Raw genomic sequence first — 19,503 nt, 5'->3', positions numbered from 1 at the left:
GATCATAAAAAGAGTTGGGGTTTTTTTTTACTGTGAGTTTTGTATTGTGTCATTTCATTATCTCCACCACCACATCCCACATTACTAGAAAACAGAAGTAGGTGGCTTATTAGCTTCTTCAATAGCATGAAACAGAGCTTGATATTTATCTTCAGTCCCTTACATATGATCTCCTTTACCTTTTCAAATAACGGGATTTTTGTCTGTAAATTAGCAGCAAAGGCTATTTACTTATATATCACTATCCATTATAATGCAATGTTATCTTACTGTTAGGATCTGTTTTTGCGGTCTTGTTTCTTCCCTTGCTTTATTCTGCTGTTCTCAAAAAATAACATACGTGTAATAAAAATGTGTATCGTCTTAGTAAACCTAGCTTGTCTGATTTTGTGAATGCAGCAACTCCCTCCACCAACTTTGCTCCTTCCTCCTTCCCAATATCAGGCTTCTGCAAGGACTCCCACGTCAAGCACTTTTGACCTCCAAATGAAATTTGTTTGTGGCCAGTGTTGGAGGAATGGGCAGGTGGTGGAACCAGACAAGGACCTCAAGTACTGTAGTGCCAAAGCTCGCCACTGGTAGGTGCCCTTACCTATTCTACTGCCTGTAGAATGTTTTCCTACCATAGATTTTGTGGTGTGCTTTTATTTAAACAACTGCTGTGGTTTTCTAGGGTTTTGTTTTTATTCCTTGTAGACCAGGCATGTCAAACCTGCGGCCCTCCAGATGTTTTGGCCTACAACTCCCATGATCCCTAGCTAGCAGGACCAGTGGTTGGGGAAGATGGGAATTGTAGTCCAAAACATCTGGAGGACCGCAGGTTTGACATGCCTGTTGTAGACTATAAAAAGTATTTGTGGTCATTTTTTAACTGAGCCAGTGCCAGGCATACCTACTCTTGTGGAGGAAGCTGGGGGGGGGGGACACGGGGAGACGGGAGATTAAAAATGATGCACAGTTTATGGGCCAATTACTTATGGTCTGTATTGTTTTAATGCAATGTTTTCCAAAGTTTTGATAATGGGACAGTTGCCCACCCCCACCCCAATTTTTTTAAAAAAATTCAGTTTTGCACTAAAAAAAGATTACTATAAATGCTTGATTAACTTGTAAAGCAATGGGCAGGGAATTTGAAGCCAGCCCATTTTGATTCTGCTTCCCAATGTCCCAGCCTTTCCTTTGCCTAGGAAGCACGGTTGCTTCCCTAAGTAGGCAATGTGTCGGGGGTTCCCCCATGCCTGACAGCTCTAGCACAGGTTGCATCTGGGGAATCCTTGTGCATTATTAGTCCTTCCTTCAGGGTTATGTCACTGATCATATTCTGGCAAAAAGGAGGAAACTAGTGCTGTCTGCTGCCTCCCCACTCTGAAGGTACGTACAGTGCCTCCACACACTCCTTCAATTAGCCTTCTAAAATCTTTGTCCTAGTTGGTGGGCCTGTCCTGGACCTGAACGGATTGTGTGTATTTGTTGTGGTTTTCAGCTGTTTTTATATTTATAGTGGTAGTTTTTCAAAATTGTTTATATACACGATTGCTTTTTCAATTGTTTTTATATACAGTTATTCCTTGGAAGTCAAACGGAATCTATTCCGGAAACCCGTTCAACTTCCAAAACATTCAGAAACCAAAGCGTGGCCGTGGCTTCTGATTGGCTGCAGGAAGCTCCTGCAGCCAATTGGAAGCCGTGGAAGCCCCATTGGATGTTCAGTTTCCAAAAACAGTACGGAAACCGGAACAGTCACTTTTGGTTTGCGGTGTTCGGGAGCCAAAACGTTTGAGAACTAAGCAGTTCAAAAACCAAGGTACGACTGTATGCAACTTTTATATTTGTCATTATAGTATAAATCATTTTGAGATACCTCTCCAGGAGTAGCAAGGGTAAACAAATAAGGGTATAGTGAGATAGATGCCACCAATGGTTATTTAGATATTATATCCCATCTTTCCTCTGTGTGGTTAAGAGATAGTCTCCCTCCTATTCAGGCATTGCTACTCTGCTTTAGGAAGCTGCCTTCACACACTGCCACAGACCTGGACATAGTAGTTTGCTTAAGTTTTCAAGGCCTAATTCTCTCTCTTTCGTGGCACACTAGTGTGCCCTGACACTCTAGCTCTTCCTTAGTCTATAAATCATACAATCTATGTGATACAGGACCAGGTGATCTGCCTTGTAAGGCTTTTCTTATCTGCTACTGCTTTGCATGGTTTATTTTGGCGATCAGTTGTTGTGTGTTGTCCTCCCCACCCTGCCCACGTGGTTTGTGGCACAGAGCTTTCCTTCTTTCTAGCAGGGAATTCTGGATTCATTAGCTCAATCTGTACACCAGTTGTCATGAAAGCCAGACTCTGCTCATAATAGAACATTTTCTGAGCATCTTTTTTGGTTCCCTCCCTCCCTCGTAGTTGGACCAAGGAGCGCCGTGTCCTGCTTGTGATGTCCAAAGCAAAGAAGAAGTGGGTGTCTGTCCGACCATTGCCTTCCATTCGCAACTTCCCTCAGCAATACGATGTGAGTACCACTGTTGTTTTGCAGATGGTGCTTAACATAAGAACATCATCAGAGTCTGCAGGATCAGGCACAACTAGTCCAGCACTCTGTTCTCACAGTGGCTGGTCAGTTACCTATTGGAAGCCACAAGCAGAACTTGAGCGTAACAGCATTTCCCCCATTTATGGTTCCCAGGAACTGGTATACATAGGCAAACTGCTTCTGGCAGCAATGGTAGACCCTCACCATCTTGCTTATTAGCTGTTGATTGCCTTATCCTCCATGAACTTCTCTAATCCTCTTTTCTTTTTGTTTTTTTAAAATATTTTTTATTGATTTTATATTAAGACAAAAAGAAATAACAATAAAAAGAAAAAAAATACAACAATAATAAAAAATAAAAAACAAACAAGAAAAAACAAGAGCTAAATTATAGCAATTCATAAAGACCATTGAACACTAATAACATCAAAATGTTTACTTTATATAATACTATTTTGTTCAAATGCAATTCTTTATCTCTGTAGACTTCCTCCTGTCCTCCCTTCTACGTTTCTCTTTATAACTAATTTAGCACTTCTAAATCTTATCAATATTCTTCTAAATCACTCATTCTAAATTTTATTCTCAATCCATTATCCCAAGCTAATTCCAAAAATTCATAATATAAATTGGATCTTGAAATCACATTAACTAATCATCACTTATCTTAAATCATCCTACATATATCAAATTAGCTTCTACAACCTCCTTATACTTCCACTTCCTTTATCAAATATTTCTAATCTTATAATTCTTTTCTAAATAAATTTTAAATTTCTTCCAATCTTGTTCCACCGCTTCTTCTCCCCAATCCCGGATTCTCCCAGTCAACTCAGACAGTTCCATGAATTCAATCAGCTTCATCTGCCAGTCGTCCACTATAGGCATTTCTTCAGATTTCCAATTTCTTGCTAATACAATTCTAGCTGCTGCTGTGGCATACAAAAAAAAAAGTAATATCTTTCTTCTGCAATTCTTTTCTTATGATCCCAAGTAAAAAGGCCTCTGGGTTTTTAACGAACGTGTTTTTAAACACTTTCTTCAACTCATTATAAATCTTATCCCAGAAACTCTGTACTTGGGGGCAAGTCCACCACATATGGTAAAAGGTACCTTCTGCTTCTTTACACTTCCAACATTTGTTACCTTTTTATGATAAATCTTTGACAATTCACTGGTGTAAGATACCATCTATACATCATCTTTAACATATTCTCTTTTAACAAATTACATGCAGTGAATTTCATATTACTTTTCTATAACCTTTCCCAGTCTTCCATCATAATATTGTGCCCTATGTCCTTTGCCCATTCAGTCATCACCGATTTTGTTTGTTCGTCTTTAGTATGCCATTCCAACAATAGATTGTACATCCTAGAAATATTTTTTATTTTTGGCTCTAGCAATTCTGTTTCCAATTTGGATTTTTCACTTTGAAAACCAATTTTCTTATCCAATTTATACATTTCATTTATTTGATGATATTGCAACCAATCGCTCAATTGGCTTTTCAATTGATCATATGTTTTTAATTTAACCTGTTCATCGTCGTTCACCAATATATCCTTATATGTCAACCACTTGGCCTCCATATTCAACTTTTTATTTACTTTAGCCTCTAGAGGTGAGATCCACCTGGGTGTTTTCCTTTCTAAAAGATCCTTATATCTGACCCATACATTAAACAACGATTTCCTTATAATATGGCATTTAAAACCTCTGTGAACTTTAACCTTGTCGTACCATAGATAGGCATGCCAACCAAATGCATTGTCAAAACCTTCTAAGTCCAAAACATCAGTATTGTCAAGCATAAACCATTCTTTCAACCAGCAAAATGCAGCAGCTTCAAAATATAACTTTAAGTCTGGCAGGGAGAAGCCTCCTCTTTCTTTAACATCCGTTAGTAATTTAAATCTAATTCTCTAATCCTCTTTTGAAGCCAGCCAAGCTTATGGCCATCACTGCTTTTTGTAGGCGTGAATTCCCTAGTTGATTACTACTACTACTCAGCTCAGGGCAGTTCATAGAATAAAATAAAGGATAAAAACAAGTAAATAATTTAAACAAAACAGCAAAACAATACCTCCCGCAGATATATTTAAAAGGCTGTAGAATATTAATCAGCCAAAGGCCTGCTTAAAGAGGAAGGTTTTCAGTTGGTGCCTAAAACTATATAATGAAGGTGCCAGGCGAACTATGTGCTGTATGAAGAAATGCCCTTTTTTTGGGCTGCCCGGAAACTTGGATGTCTCTTGAGCAGGGGTCAGCAAACTTTTTCAGCAGGGGGCCGGTCCACTGTCCCTCAGACCTTGTGGGGGGCCAGACTATATTTTGAAAAAAATGAATGAATTCCTATGCCCCACAAATAACCCAGAGATGCATTTTAAATAAAAGGACACATTCTACTCCTGTAAAAACATGCTGATTCCCGGACCGTCCGCGGGCCAGATTTAGAAGGCGATTGGGCCGCATCCGGCCCCTGGGCCTTAGTTTGGGGACCCTGCTCTTGAGTTTCAGTATTATGAGAGAGGGAGAAAACTTTTCTCTATCCACTTTCTCACTGCACATCATTCTTTATATCTGCTGTGTATCTTACTCCCCTTTTCTCCAAGAAGACCCAAATGTTGTGTAACCTTTTCTTATAGGCGAGTTGCCTTTTCTTTCCATTCACACTTGAGCTCTGTATGGAGTGAGAAGGGAACCAGAATACAGAAGCCAAAGGAGGAAGAGCTCCTTAGTCAGGGCAATAGCAGAGTTATTGTTAAACAAAAGACAGATGCTGGTTGAAGGCCAAGATTAGTCAGTGGTGCAATAATGAAAGAATATTTTGACACCCGTTGAAATCACTCATGCAAATTTGGTGGTTTTAATTAAAATCCTTGTTCCATGAAAGACTGGTTGGTCTGGAATCGGGTATAGCGTGTCACCTTGGGTTGTTGTTGTTGTTTAGTCGTTTAGTCGTGTCCGACTCTTCGTGACCCCATGGACCAGAGCACGCCAGAGCACGCCAGGCACTCCTGTCTTGCACTGCCTCCCGCAGTTTGGTCAAACTCATGTTCGTAGCTTCGAGAACACTGTCCAACCATCTTGTCCTCTGTCGTCCCCTTCTCCTAGTGCCCTCAATCTTTCCCAACATCAGGGTCTTTTCCAAGGATTCTTCTCTTCTCATGAGGTGGCCAAAGTATTGGAGCCTCAGCTTCACGATCTGTCCTTCCAGGGAGCACTCAGGGCTGATTTCCTTAAGAATGGATAGGTTTGATCTTCTTGCAGTCCATGGGACTCTCAAGAGTCTCCTCCAGCACCATAATTCAAAAGCATCAATTCTTCGGCGATCAGCCTTCTTTATGGTCCAACTCTCACTTCCATACATCACTACTGGGAAAACCATAGCTTTAACTATATGGACCTTTGTCGGCAAGGTGATGTCTCTGCTTTTTAAGATGCTGTCTAGGTTTGTCATTGCTTTTCTCCCAAGAAGCAGGCGTCTTTTAATTTCGTGACTGCTGTCACCATCTGCAGTGATCAAGGAGCCCAAGAAAGTAAAATCTCTCACTGCCTCCATTTCTTCCCCTTCTATTTGCCAGGAGGTGATGGGACCAGTGGCCATGATCTTGGTTTTTTTGATGTTGAGCTTCAGACCATATTTTGCACTCTCCTCTTTCACCCTCATTAAAAGGTTCTTTAATTCCTCCTCACTTTCTGCCATCAAGGTTGTGTCATCTGCATATCTGAGGTTGTTGATAATTCTTCCAGCAATCTTAATTCCTTGGGTTACCCTCCTCTAATTCAGAGTGCTGTGTTTGTGTGTGAAAAGAAGCTGGTGATATTTCTCTGTTTGTTGACTGCCAGAGAAGGTGTGGCATTTGCTCCTGGGCTTGAAGATGAAGTGACTTCAAATCAATTCAAGGATTTAGAAAGCGCTGTTCATTAAAAAGAAGAAGAAAACTATCAGGAGGAGCTCTTAACGTTAAGCCCAGTTGTGGGTGAACCTGTTGCAAAAAAAAAATTGTATCCATTTTTCCTAAGGGAAGGGAAGACTCAAAATGTCCAACAATATTTGGTAAATAATGAGCAAGCAATACATGCACGTGCATATGAATGTTCATATCTAGGCTTTTCATGTGCCCCTAGAGTCAAATGCCTCCTTGCTTTAGGAGAGTTTTCTATCAAAATCATCCAATCCCTTTTTAAAAAGACTTGTATTCTGTTGCAGAAGGAAATCACTGTTCTTCAAAAACGGTTGCCACAAGGAAGTGAATAATTTTACTGCTGTACTTCTGTTGATTGCTAAGTGCATGGATGGGGAACCGTTGGCCCACCAGACGTTATTGGAATTCAACTTCCAGCCAATGGACTCCAACTCTTGGCCAGTGGTCAGGGGATGATGGGATTTGTAGTCCAGCGACATCTGGAGACCACAAGTTCCCCACCCCTGGCTAAGGGAATAGTTTTTGTTTGCTTTGTTGGAATTGTTCATTAAATCTGTTCCTAATCCAAGTGTCTGTTGTCTATTTCCTCTGAGCACAAAGCCAACATCTTCTGTTTCCATGAGTGAGTAAGGATGAAGAAGAGAGGTTTAAAACAATTGCTTTGGAAATCATTGATTTTCACTGTGGATGAGGAATGAGCAGTTGTGCTGTAGCCTCCTCAGGGTGTGGTCTTTCAAGAACTGAAGAGGCTTTGTGGTAGAAACAAGAAACAAAAAAGGGAGATATGAGGGAAAGGGAAAATGTTAGCAGTATGTCTTTGGAGGAGAAGCTTTTCTTCAGTTCTTCTCCTATATTTATATTTTAGTGTTTTCTATTCAACTCTGCAATCTAGGAGGTTCTTGGAGAGGTATTCAATAAATCTGGCCTTGATTTGTCTCCATTTCCAGAAATGGAGAGACGATGTGGTCCAGAGTAACTTCCTGATATGTTGGTATGGCAGGCAGGTCTCAGACTCCCCTCTGTGAGCTTCACTGTGATACCATGCTCTTGCTTGAAAGCGTGCTTGAATGTAGCATATCGAAGGTGTACTATTCTTAATTGCGTGATGCAGCTTTCCATTTCAAAGTAGATCTCTGCGTAGCTCCATGTGCTAGAATGCACCTGCAGTTCTTGGGAGCGCTTGTCCAACACAAGGACAGGCATAAGGGCTCTGAGAGAGAAAGTGGACTTAAAGAGCAGTAGGTTTTCCTCTGTACCCTGTGTCAAGGGGAAAGATGGCAGCGTCTGAAGACCTTGCTTAAATGGCAAGTGTGAGACAAGTGGTGTGTGGCCATGCCAGGACTTGCAGAAAGCAAGTCTGTGGTACTGATACTCTGGAATAAGGGGCAGGTGGGGAGGAGCCCGTGCGACTCCAATCCCTGTGACGCAGCAACTAGTAGTATTCTGCACAACAGCTGCTTTTTGAGTGAGGGGAGAAACTATGCCACCATCACCCTAATCCTTCTATGGATCACACAGCCATTCTGAATTGACTGGTAGTGATCCATAAGAAGAAGTTGCTGCAGTCTGTATGGCTTTTATGGATAACCAGGTGCACTGATTGGCAGTGCACCTGAAACTCAAAAGCCCTTCATCCAGAAGTGCTGCAGCAATTGCTAGCCTCAGGAGGGCCCAGAAAATCGGCAGAAAGCACAGGAACAATTCCACGGCAGTCTTCGCAGAATAACAGTGGGTTGTTGAATAAGCCCCATAAGCCCCCAGTGTATCAGTCTTCTTCTTTTTCTTTGCTCGTCATCTTTCAGGTGTATGTGTGGAGGTGGGTTCTATCACCACAGCGTCCTTAATGATAAAAACCAGAATAAACCTGTACCAAAAAAACACAATAATTGAAAATTTAAATCCTACAGCTCTCAGGGCTTATCCACACTTACCTTTAACCCGCTCTTTCCAGGCACAGGTCTGCACTTAAAAACTTTGTGTCCGAGCATGGGTTTTCGGTTTTGGTTTTGTCGCAGTGAATATCTGCTCTTTAGTGCTCAATTGGAGCAAACGTCAATTCAGATTTTCCAGAGATTGCTGTTCGTTCTGATTGAGCTTTAAAGAACAGGTTATTGTTGCCGGGGGTGTCAACTACCTTAATGCTGGAAAGCTATCACCTGTCAAGCTGGAGAGAGAAATTTGTATGTTGTTGTCATTGCCTAGTCACAGATCTGCGGATACAGTCTGAAGCAGAATTAATTCATAAAGCTTGCTTGTCCCCTTTTTGTTTGACTTGGCACCATTCTTGGCTACTTCATCCTTTTTTTTCTTTTGAGGCTAGAGAAGTTTTTCTTCTTCTTTTTTAAGGTTTGTGTGTGTGTTTTCTATCTCTTTGCAGCTATGCATTCATGCCCAAAATGGCAGGAAGTGTCAGTATGTTGGAAACTGCTCTTTTGCCCACAGCCCTGAAGAGAGAGAGATGTGGACTTTCATGAAAGAAAATAAGAGTGAGTGGCATGTATGTTTGGGAGCAGGGGGAAAACTCTCTTCCATTCTAGTTCCCCATACCCCAGTTTTTAGGAAAGCTAGCCTTGAGAGTGATGGACACATTGTGGCTTAGTGAAGATGTAAGTCTGGCTCCCTGAAAAACGTAGTTTGCAAACCAAGGGCTGGTCTTGTGAAACTTGCTCCTTCCTTCCTCTCTCCAGAGCAATTCTCCCTTCCCTGTGCTAATTGAAGTATTGCATTATGAGGACACCAATGTATAAAATAACTGGGAATCTTGTCTCTTTCCCCAGTTTAGGAAGGTGAGTTTGGAGCTCTGGGGGAGCTCAGACTGAGAGCTTATATAACAGTGGGAGACTCCATTCCTGCCTGGCTTTCTCTGCCAGGCCCTGTTTTCAGGCACTTACCTGCCTCCTGAATAGCCAAACATGCTGTTAGCCAAGCATTTAGCTAATAGCCTTGAAGTTCTTGCCTTGCTTCTGTCTCCTCCATTATTGGAGCTCCAGGGGTGGTGATTGGTGGAGGGATGGAATCCAAGAATTATCCAGGAATCTAGGCTACTGGTGTTGTGAGCTCTGGTCCTGGGGCCAGGAGTTCTGGATCTGGCAGGGTTGCTGGCAGTGAAATCTGCTAGGGTGCTCTGCTCCTCTTATGAAGAGGTTCCAGGTCTGGGTAGGGCTAAACCTGGATATGATTAAAGCCATGACTTGAAATTGGTTTACAAACCATAGTTCCCTAAAACTACGGTTAATGTCAGGAAGGGGGTGCAGATGACTCCAGAGAGCAGAGGAGGGAGGAGTGAATGCACAAGACTTGACTCCCAATCCGCAGGTACCCGCAGTTTACAGGAGCCAGCTTTAAATAGGAACCACGCCATTGCGGGCTGGAATTGTATTCCAAAATGTCACACACATGTATAGCTAGCTGAAACAGTGTCCTGCACCGTGTGCTAGATTATTTTTATTTTGTTTATTTACCACATTTATATCTCACCTGGGCAGTCTTACAGGGGCCACATTCCAGTAATGAGCAGGGCCAGAGGCAAAAGTGGCTTTTAACTCTGTACAGTAGTCTAGTTTCTACACTCAAGACACCTATCCCTCCCTATTCTTCATCTAGACAAGGGAGAGCTATTATCAGAGTCCAAGGACAAATTCCACCCATCCAAAAACACCCAAGGGGGGCGGGGTTTGAAGCTGGGTAGCTGGGTTGGGGGGGTAGCCTACGGGTGTGGGGTGGAGAGAGTCCCAGGGCCCAGATAGAGAAACTTGGAAGTTCACATTTAGCCCTCATTCCTGAAGTTCGTCACACCTGCCTTAAAAGAAAAAAGTCTTTTTGCAAGTCCTTTCAGCCATGGTGGGGCTTTGGCTCAGTTGCAGAGCACATCTTTTGCACGTGGCAGGTCCCAGGTTCAAATCCAGGCATCTCTAGGTAGGGCTTCTAGAAAGAGCCCTGTCTGAAATGCTGAAGAGCTACAAGAATGCTAAGATAATACCAAACTAGACAGACTCTTGCTCTGACTTTGGTATAAAGCAGCTTCCTTTGTAAAGCTTTCCTCTTGGAGCGGTTGTGCTTGGTATAGGGTTGCTAGACTCAATAGAGGACAGGACTTCTGTGCCTTTAATTGCCCTGCTCTCTTTTGAGTCTGGAAACCTTAAAGAGAAACCAGCAGACCCTTTGTTTAATTTCCAAGTCTGGTAACCCTAGCTTGGTATGATGGAAAGGAGGCTCATCAAACTGATATTTCATTGCAGTTTTGGATATGCAGCAGACCTACGACATGTGGCTGAAAAAACACAATCCTGGGAAGCCGGGTGAGGGGACACCTCTGACATCACGGGAAGGGGAGAAGCAGATCCAGATGCCCACTGATTACGCTGACATGGTAACATCTTTCTCTTGCGCGATCTGTTTCTTGCCATCCATAAGCTGGTTGATGGCCCATTGGGGTGGAGTGTTCCTGCTTCTGAAGTCTTTGCTGTTTTTCTGTTGGGTTTATTCATTGTTGTTGGAATGATTTTTAGTGAAAGGTACTGTTTTATATGTTATGCCTTTGCTCTTTGCAGCAAGCAATTAAGTCAAACAAACAAACAAATAATAAATATTGAATCCCCCCCCCTGTTTTTATGAAAACAGTGTACCATTTTAAAAAAGAAATGGAGGGCCACTTCATTATTGCATGTGTTTTGCTGGAATGACATGAAGTCAAGACCCAATCCTTGTATGAGTAGTGAAATATATGAAGGATTTAATGTTGACTTATTTTATTACACACACACATCTATGCCCCTGCTCACTGTTTCACTCACCAGTCCCCCTGCCATTCTCCCCACATTAACCCCAAAGAGCTTCTCCTTCCCATCCCATCCAACTACAAAGGTTGCTTTTCACCTTCCCAGCCCAGCCCCATTTCTGAAGTTACTTTTCTATTCTCTTCTGAAGCCCCATTTTGCACCTGTTTTCACCATCCCCATTGCCATGCCTCCTACTCCCTTTTTTTTGCAGCCCCTTGCACCCAATTTTTCACACGCACCCCCTTTTTTCCTCCCCCTCTTCCTTTTCTCTCCACCAGTCCCCCCACAAAACCCAGAATATCTTTGGCAGTTGCAAAACATTTTGGAAAGTGGATAGTAAAGGAAAATCTAGTTGGTGATCAAACTATGAAACACATAGAACAATGGATTTCTTTTATTTTTATCTGAGCTATTTCTATACAGCTTAATTAGTGGAAATGTTAAGTCATGGGCAAATCGGTTTTATTGAACAGTAGGACTAGGCATGGAGGTGGTTGGAGGAGCCCTTTCTAACTCTTTTATGGAGCAGTTGTTCAGTGAAACAGCATGAAGTTAAAGAACTGTGTTCTCCTGTTATCTGATGGCTAGATGGGTTACCATTGCTGGCTTTGTGGGAAGAACAGCAATAGCAAGAAGCAATGGCAGCAACACATTCAGTCAGAGAAGCATAAAGAAAAAGTCTTCACATCGGAGAACGACTCCAGCTGCTGGAACTACCGTTTCCCAATGGGGGAGTTCCGGCTGTGTGAAAGGTACTGTGCAGTCAAAACTACCGCTTTCTCATTTGGTTACATATGCAGTCAATATGGAAAGGTAAAAGTAAAGGACCCCTGACAGTTAAGTCCAGCCGTGAACGACTCTGGGGTTGCGGCGCCCATCTCGCTTTACTGGCCGAGGGAGCTGACGTTTGTCCGCAGACAGTTTTTCTGGGTCATGTGGCCAACATGACTAAGCCGCTTCTGGCGAAACCAGAGCAGCACACAGAAACGCCATTTACCTTTCCGCAGGAGCAGTACCTATTTATCTACTTGAACTTTGACGTGCTTTCAAACTGCTAGGTGGGCAGGAGCAGGGACCGAACAACAGGAGCTCACCCCGTCGTGGGGATTCGAACCACCAACCTTCCGATCAGCAAGCCCAAGGTTCAGTGGTTTACAACGCAGCACCACCCATGTCCCTAGTCAATATATATCTCCAGATTAATAAAGAGAACAGTCCTTGGCTTCAGCTCTTCCTCACCCCATTGCCATCTAGCCTTATGAAGAGTTCTGAAGGACTCAGAAGCTTATGTACTGTTTTGTCACATTTTGGTTGGCCTGGTAAAGTTATTGCCCTAATATTGATTTGGAATTTTCTTATGGAGCAGCACAGCTACTATATACATTCCAGGTTAAATGTTTATTAGTAATAGGTGGAGAGGTGCATTTATGTATTCATTTTTAATAGGCGGAGAGCCAGCTTTTATTTACCGCTGCTGATTAACTTTCTAACTGCTGCCACCAGATGTCTGTACTACATTGTTTACCAACATCTTTAACTACATCTCAGTAGCTAGTGAAATTCAGATATACTGTAGTACAAAACTGGCCAGGCACACTTTTATAATTAAGCAAAGGTAACAATATATAATGTACTGTAAACTATAAAGGCATTATAAGTTTGCTATTGTTTCTTTAAGACGTACTTATATTTTCTTTGGACGCGGGTGGTGCTGTGGTCTAAACCACAGAGCCTAGGGCTTGCCAATCAGAAGGTTGGTGGTTCGAATCACGCCGACAGGGTGAGCTCCTGTTGCTCGGTCCCTGCTCCTGCCCACCTAGCAGTTCAAAAGCACGTCAAAGTGCAAGTAGATAAATAGGTACCACTCCGGTGGGAAGGTAAACGGCATTTCTGTGTGCTGCTCTGGTTCGCCGGAAGTGGCTTTGTCATGCTGCCCACATGACCCAGAAGCTGTACGCCATCTCCCTCGGCCAATAGAGCGAGATGAGCACTGCAACCCCAGAGTCATCCACAACTGGACCTAACGGTCAGGGGACTCTTTACCTTTATATTTTCTTCAATAAGGTTATCATATCTTTAAACAACAGTTACAGTTCAGATGTTGTTCAGCTCCAGCTCCTATTATACCTGACAGTTGACCAGGCTGGCTTGTTTACCAAAGAAGTATTCCTCTTTTGCCTTGGGCCCTTACCATGTTTAGTAGAAAACCCCCTCTGTAGTTTGAAATTAGTTTTCTGACGTCAGATATTGAAGAACTGAGGGAAATGGTTAAAAATGGAAAAACCCTAAAGTCTCTTAAGCCATTTGTTGTCTTCCTGCAGATTCCAGAAGACAAAATCCTGCCCTGAAGGGGAGAAATGTCGCTCTGCTCATGGCCAGGATGAACTGACAGAGTGGCTGGATCGGAGGGAAGTAATGAAGCAGAAGCTGGCCAAAGCCCGCAAGGATATGCTGCTGTGCCCCAGAGATGACGACTTTGGCAAATACAGCTTCCTATTACAGGATAGCATATAATTTACTGAGGGTGGTGAGAAAACAGGCAGATTTTCAGAACCAGAGATGTGGGAAGGGAAGGAGCAGGGCAGTGACATAGAGACTGGTAGTTGTTCCACAAACCTTTCTTTGATTGTAAGATAATCAAGATGATTTACTGATGTCGAATGGGATTTTGAATTGATTCATCTATAGCCAGGCAACATGATGCTCCTAGACTTTGGTTGTTCTATCTCCCCCGCTCCCTTTTTAAACATAATTTTTCAATCTACCACTTTTCACCTTTAAAAAAAAAAGATACTGTTTTGCGGTGTTTGGTAAATAAGAGGGAGGGGGCTTCTCACTTGGGTTCCCAAGCCCCTGGATCCTTTATTTGGGGTGCCTGATTGCTGGAATATTGCAGCATCGTGGACATGAGCATAGTGAGATAGTGGAGAAATGGTGAGCAAGTGGGGTTTTGTTCAGTGTTGGTGACTGTGCAGTGCTGTGTGCTTCTTCTCCACAGACACCCAAACCATTGTGTAGAAGAATAAGGAAGTACGGTAACTTAAAACAACCCCAGCTCAAGCTATCTTTAAAGTTTTGAGATTACTCCGGTGGTTGCTGTAGGCAATAGTAAAATACGACCATATTTTTCTCTGCGTGTTCTAGATTAAATCTTTCCTCCTCCTCCTCGCTGCCCATTCCAATCCCTCTCAGGTGAAGGAGGACAATGAATTTCTAGTCCAGCTAGAAAGATTATCACTACGTTGTCTTTGGAGGTGGAAGCAACAGTATATATTCCCTGCCTTCCCATATAGCTTATTCTGTTACCCAAAAAGCAAATTGATAACAGATTATTGTGTTGGACCTATGTTTGTTAAGCATAACTGCGAAGATTCTTCCCCCTACAGTTGGAGCAGTTGCGCAATGCAGTCTTTTCCTCTCCATAGAGACGTCTAAAACCAAGATGCTCTTTTGAGGATTGACGTCTGCTTAAGAAAAAGTAATGTTTGCAGGTTGTGCAGAGAGTCTGCTCGGTTGTTACTGAAAGTGTGTCAGTTCCACCTTAGTGGTGCCCACCCCCCCCACCCCCCCGTGTATTGGAATAGATGTGTGTGTCTGCAAAGACCAAAAAGCAATGATAGCTGAAATGGACAGAAATTATGTAAAAGGAATCTAGTCGTTTAGTTTTTTTAAAAGTTTGCCATATAAAAAGCAGTCAGGTTGGAAACCATTTTTATTTTTTTTGCCATGTAAAATATGTGGTGCCACTCAGATAATAAAGAAATGTAACTATACTTGAAATCAAAGATAAAATTAAATGCAAAGAGAGAAATTTAAAATGTTTCCACAAGAGAAACTGGTTAAACCAAGGTTACAAAGAAGGAGAATAAAACCTTCCTGGCATATGATTGTTTCGTTTCCAAAACTAATAGAATATATTATCTACAAATAGCCTCCAGCAACAAGAACACATTAAATCAACTTTCTGTCCCCTCTTCGACAGTGGAGAAGGTTCCTAGAAGACAATACGATCTCTTCTATATCAATACTATTTAATACACCTTTTGAAGTGAGCTTCCAGAGGCTATTGTCCAAAGCACGCTTTCTATGAGTTAAGTTCCATTGAACGCCATGGGGCCTGCTTTTGGGGTAAGCAAGTTCAGCACTGGGCTGTAAACGTCTGCAAAAAATGACGGGAACATGAAACAAAACGTTCTGTGAAATAGGGGTTGAAGAAGGAAAAAAGTGCTTTCATTTTATGACACTTGGTATGATGTGGTGTGTTGGACACATCTGTTCTGGATAAGAATGCAGGTGATCTAAAATGTGCAGAACGTATATTTTTGCAAGATAAAATGCTCAGCACTTGTGACTGAATAAGTTGGCGCAATTCTATTTTTGGGTCTAAGAGAAAATAGACTAATATGTATATTACAAATTAGTATGCAGTATTAGAATATTTGCTTTATGTTTTGCAAGCAGATGATGGGTGATCTGAATGAGGAGGTTTCATGCTGAGATGTATCTATCTAGGACCTGCAGTCTTGGTTATACTATCTATTTTATGAAGTTGTCCAACTAAGAGCTTTTGATATTTAATCAACTTTTATAACCCTTCCCTACTTAAATAATATTAATTAAGATAATATAAACTATCCCTATAGACAAGAAGAGGCCCAAATAATTGTGATAAGGAAGGGGAAGTAGAGTGAGCAGGGGAATAAGATCACTAGGTTAGGGTTCTCTGAAACCTTTTGTTGCTTTATTTTCTTTCTAACTGATGATCAGATGCCCCATTACTCATTTTTGTCAGTATCTGGCCTTCACACTTATTAACCCACTTGTACCTATCGTAAACCAGTTTAAAGATATTTGGTCTTTTTATAAGCAAAACCAGCTACTTGTTTTGAAATAGGCTTATTTTGTTAGACAAAAAACTTGTATTCCTAAAGAGGAGATGTAGGTACTTTTCATTGCTATCTTCTAGGAGAAGGTTATAGCTTTTTGTGTGTTTGACTGCCAATGAATGGTAGTCATGTACCCTGACCACCACCATTCCATGGACTAATCCACACATACTTTTCTTGAGAGCTATGATTCCCTTTTATTGATTTGATTATTCCAGAATTTGAAACAAAACCACTCATATCATGTTATGTGTTTTCCATTGGCCTAGGTTTTGATAAAAAGGGAGTTGGCATTTTCTGCTGCCTTGCCAATTTAGTAGTCTTAATTAATTTGACACTGGATTAAGCAAAACCACAGGAATTCAACTGCAACTGAATGAGCCAAATCACTCCCCTTCCCACACATAAGCATTTTGCGTATTTGCTTGTTGTCTGCTTGGCCATTGTGCTTTCAGTCTGTTGGTCCTATTTCTCAAAATACTGATTGACCAGCTTCTGGAGTTGAAATGTTAACCTATTTGGGACAGACAGAGGAAAACACACATAAGAAAATGGATGTTTAAAATTCTTAAACTATATGCATCTAGAAATGTAATTATATAAGTGTATGCTCTACCATGAGTTATAATATGTGAATTTATTTAGATTATGGGGTGGGAAATGTTTCCTTTCCTCTTTAATTAAAAAATAAACTGCTTTGCAGCCTTTTTTACTCCAATCAATACTACTTTGATAGGGGAGAAAAGGGCTTTTGTGGTTTATGGAAGCAGAGTTTATAGGGGTGGGAACACATATTCCTGGGCATTGCAGTGAGAATCAACTTTTGTTTTTTCCTGATATGATAACCTGATATGTGGTGTTGCAGTATTTTGTCACTGGACTTGTTCTAGTGTGTATATATGTAACCCTTCCATAAAACATATATACACAGGTATTAAATATATCACTCTATATAATATTATATATGTATGTGGTATCGAAGGAATCTTTTTTTTATTGAGGGTTAAGGGAAAGGACTCTAGCTAGGGAAATGCAGCATCTCTTATTGAAACAAAAAGATGTTTGGGGGGGGGGAGGAAGTTGCGTTGAAAAATAATTATTTATGCTGATAGGGGATCATTACTCCAATTAGTGGTGAACTCACCCATGTAAATATCTTTCCATTCCATGGAAAGAAATGTTCATCTAATAAATAAGGTGCTAAAGAAATCCTTTTGATTATTTTCTTAAGAAAATGGACATTGTCAAGAGCAGGGGGTGGTACTTTGTCCTCTGTTTATCTTTTCCCCTTGGTCTTTATATAAATAGGATGGGATTGTTTTTTGTGCTATAGCATCTCACTGTATCCATAGCACTAGCAGTTCTTCAGTAATCAAGGGTGTCAGCCCACTGCTCCAGAACAACTGAATAAAAGAAATAAGCATTTGGATAACTACCATAAATGACCTAGCAAGGGAAAGATTTTCAGGAGGGCAGACACATCTGAGAATTATAATGAAATTAGGTCACTGGTTATGTTTGTTAATACTGAACAAACTGTGCTACAAAGAGCTTGGCAATGGCCCTTTCTTAACATAAAATAAAGTTATTGGTTCAGTTACTGTATTATAAAATGCTCCAAAAAAGAAGGCAGGACTCCTTTCCCAGAGTCCTCAAAGTTGAGGGAAGGGGAGGTTTGAATGGGACAGTGATTAACCAGGCCTTCAACTAGGCCATCCCTAAGAAATTGAGTGATAGGGGAAAGCCAGTGAAGGGAGATGCTATATTTCTAAGCTGATCTTGTAATAAGTTGGAGAGTCCTTCAAAATGTCTTTGTATTACTATATTTTAAGAATACCACGCTTTACTATTACAAAGAAATCCATAGTACCTTTCGGAAGGTCTAGTATCCAAGATAATAATGTAGATGTTCTAACAACTTTCTTGTTCCTAATGAGACAGATTTGCTTCTTTTAGCCTTTGTAATAGAAAATAAAAGTGTGCACTTTAAACCCTCACCATGTGTGCTGTATTATTTATTCTTTGGACAAGAATGGCAAGGTGGCTCACCTGTTTCCTCATGTAATCAATCAATCAATCAATCAAAACCTTTATTGGCATCATGTTTCCTCATGCATGGGCAACATGGCTGGTATGAAACATGATCAAAAACTGATTCATTTGTGGCCTACGATAGATCTTTGTGTTTTAGCTACCTCTCATTTAAAATGAAGTACCAAGTCTCATGTCACACAGTTCCCATGATGTCACTATTCTCATTACTTATGTACTTCAGATGTAGGGAACCTCCAGCTGCTGCTGAATCACAACTCTTATCATCCCTTGGCAATTGGCCGTGCTTTCTGGGGCTGTTGGGAGTTGTAGTTCTGCAACATGTGGAAGGCCAAGGTTTCCCTGCCCCACTTGTACATATCACCATGACATTGGCATTGCTCACTGAGAAACAGTGTGGCAAGAATTTACTTCTACACCACTGGTTTGTTACCCAGGTGAGAGAACGCCTTAAATAAAAACATGGAACTAAGAGAATAAAAGCAAGCGCAACAGATCCAAGTTAGGGACCTAGTTTATTAACTACTGCACATAAGGACAGAACAACTTAGCAGGGTTGTTCTTGCCAAACTGCCAGTTAAGAGAGTCTGCCCAGAGGCAAATCAGAACAAAGCTTATACAGTATAATTGTTCAAGCACAGCACTCTTTAAAGAGTCATAAAACATCAAACCTTCTACATACATCTACCCCAGCCAATAGGCCAAGTGGCCAGGGGTGATGGGAATTGTAGTCCAAAAGCATTTGGAGGGCTACAGGTTTTCCAACCCGAGTATGTGGCTAAATATGCAGATCATGCTCGATTTTTTAAAAAATGATCATCAGCAGGAGAGAAATCCAGTGGAAGATCTTCTGAAACTCTTAATTCTGCCTACATGCAGGAGAGAAGATGTATGTAAACCATTAAACTTGCATGGTTCACATTCATGTAAATCCTGCCTAATCTGAGAGGCGGTGCCTGTGCCATGCAAGGTGGTGGTTATGTACTTTATAAGCACACACTGGCAGGGGGAGCGCACTGCCCCGGCACCATCGGGGAGGGGGGTACCATCGTGGCTGCCTCCCCGACATGCGCTGTGTAGTCCCCCACTGCGGTGGGTGCCACCCCCCTGCAGGTGCCACGCCCCTCCCCCCGGGGTGCACACCGTGCCCTTGGGATGCGCGCCAGCCACACACCCGCCTGCTCTCCCCCCCCCCCCCGGTGCTGCTGTAAGCACATTGACAGCTCCTGTTGCTATTTACAGTGATGTTAGCACATGGCACATACATTCATGGGGCTTGCGGCAACTATGTTTAGATATGGCTTGTGGCCTTATTATAAAGAG

The 19,503-nt window shown here is 41.8% G+C and overlaps 1 protein-coding gene across 5 annotated transcripts in view; it reads left to right on the top strand.

Moving 5' to 3' along the window:
• Positions 1 to 18,125, top strand: part of ZC3H7B (zinc finger CCCH-type containing 7B) — a 52,213-nt gene extending 34,088 nt beyond the window's left edge. For 3 of the 5 annotated variants that reach the window (XM_035127471.3, XM_035127468.3, XM_088676620.1), the window contains exons 18-23: positions 445 to 578; positions 2,406 to 2,511; positions 8,842 to 8,950; positions 10,703 to 10,833; positions 11,831 to 11,994; positions 13,564 to 18,125. In XM_035127471.3, the coding sequence (XP_034983362.3) occupies positions 445 to 578; positions 2,406 to 2,511; positions 8,842 to 8,950; positions 10,703 to 10,833; positions 11,831 to 11,994; positions 13,564 to 13,756 (837 nt within the window). In that variant the 3' untranslated portion in view covers positions 13,757 to 18,125. Of the gene's footprint in view, positions 1 to 444; positions 579 to 2,405; positions 2,512 to 6,748; positions 7,028 to 8,841; positions 8,951 to 10,702; positions 10,834 to 11,830; positions 11,995 to 13,563 lie in introns of those variants that run through there. The other 2 variants (XM_088676622.1, XM_088676621.1) reach the window with 1 other exon arrangement.
• Positions 18,126 to 19,503: the final 1,378 nt, after the last annotated feature.

This window comes from Zootoca vivipara, chromosome 9 (genome assembly GCF_965207765.1).
Source record: "Zootoca vivipara chromosome 9, rZooViv2.hap1.1, whole genome shotgun sequence".
Taxonomy (NCBI): domain Eukaryota; kingdom Metazoa; phylum Chordata; class Lepidosauria; order Squamata; family Lacertidae; genus Zootoca; species Zootoca vivipara.
This window is presented reverse-complemented; position numbering and strand designations above follow the sequence as displayed.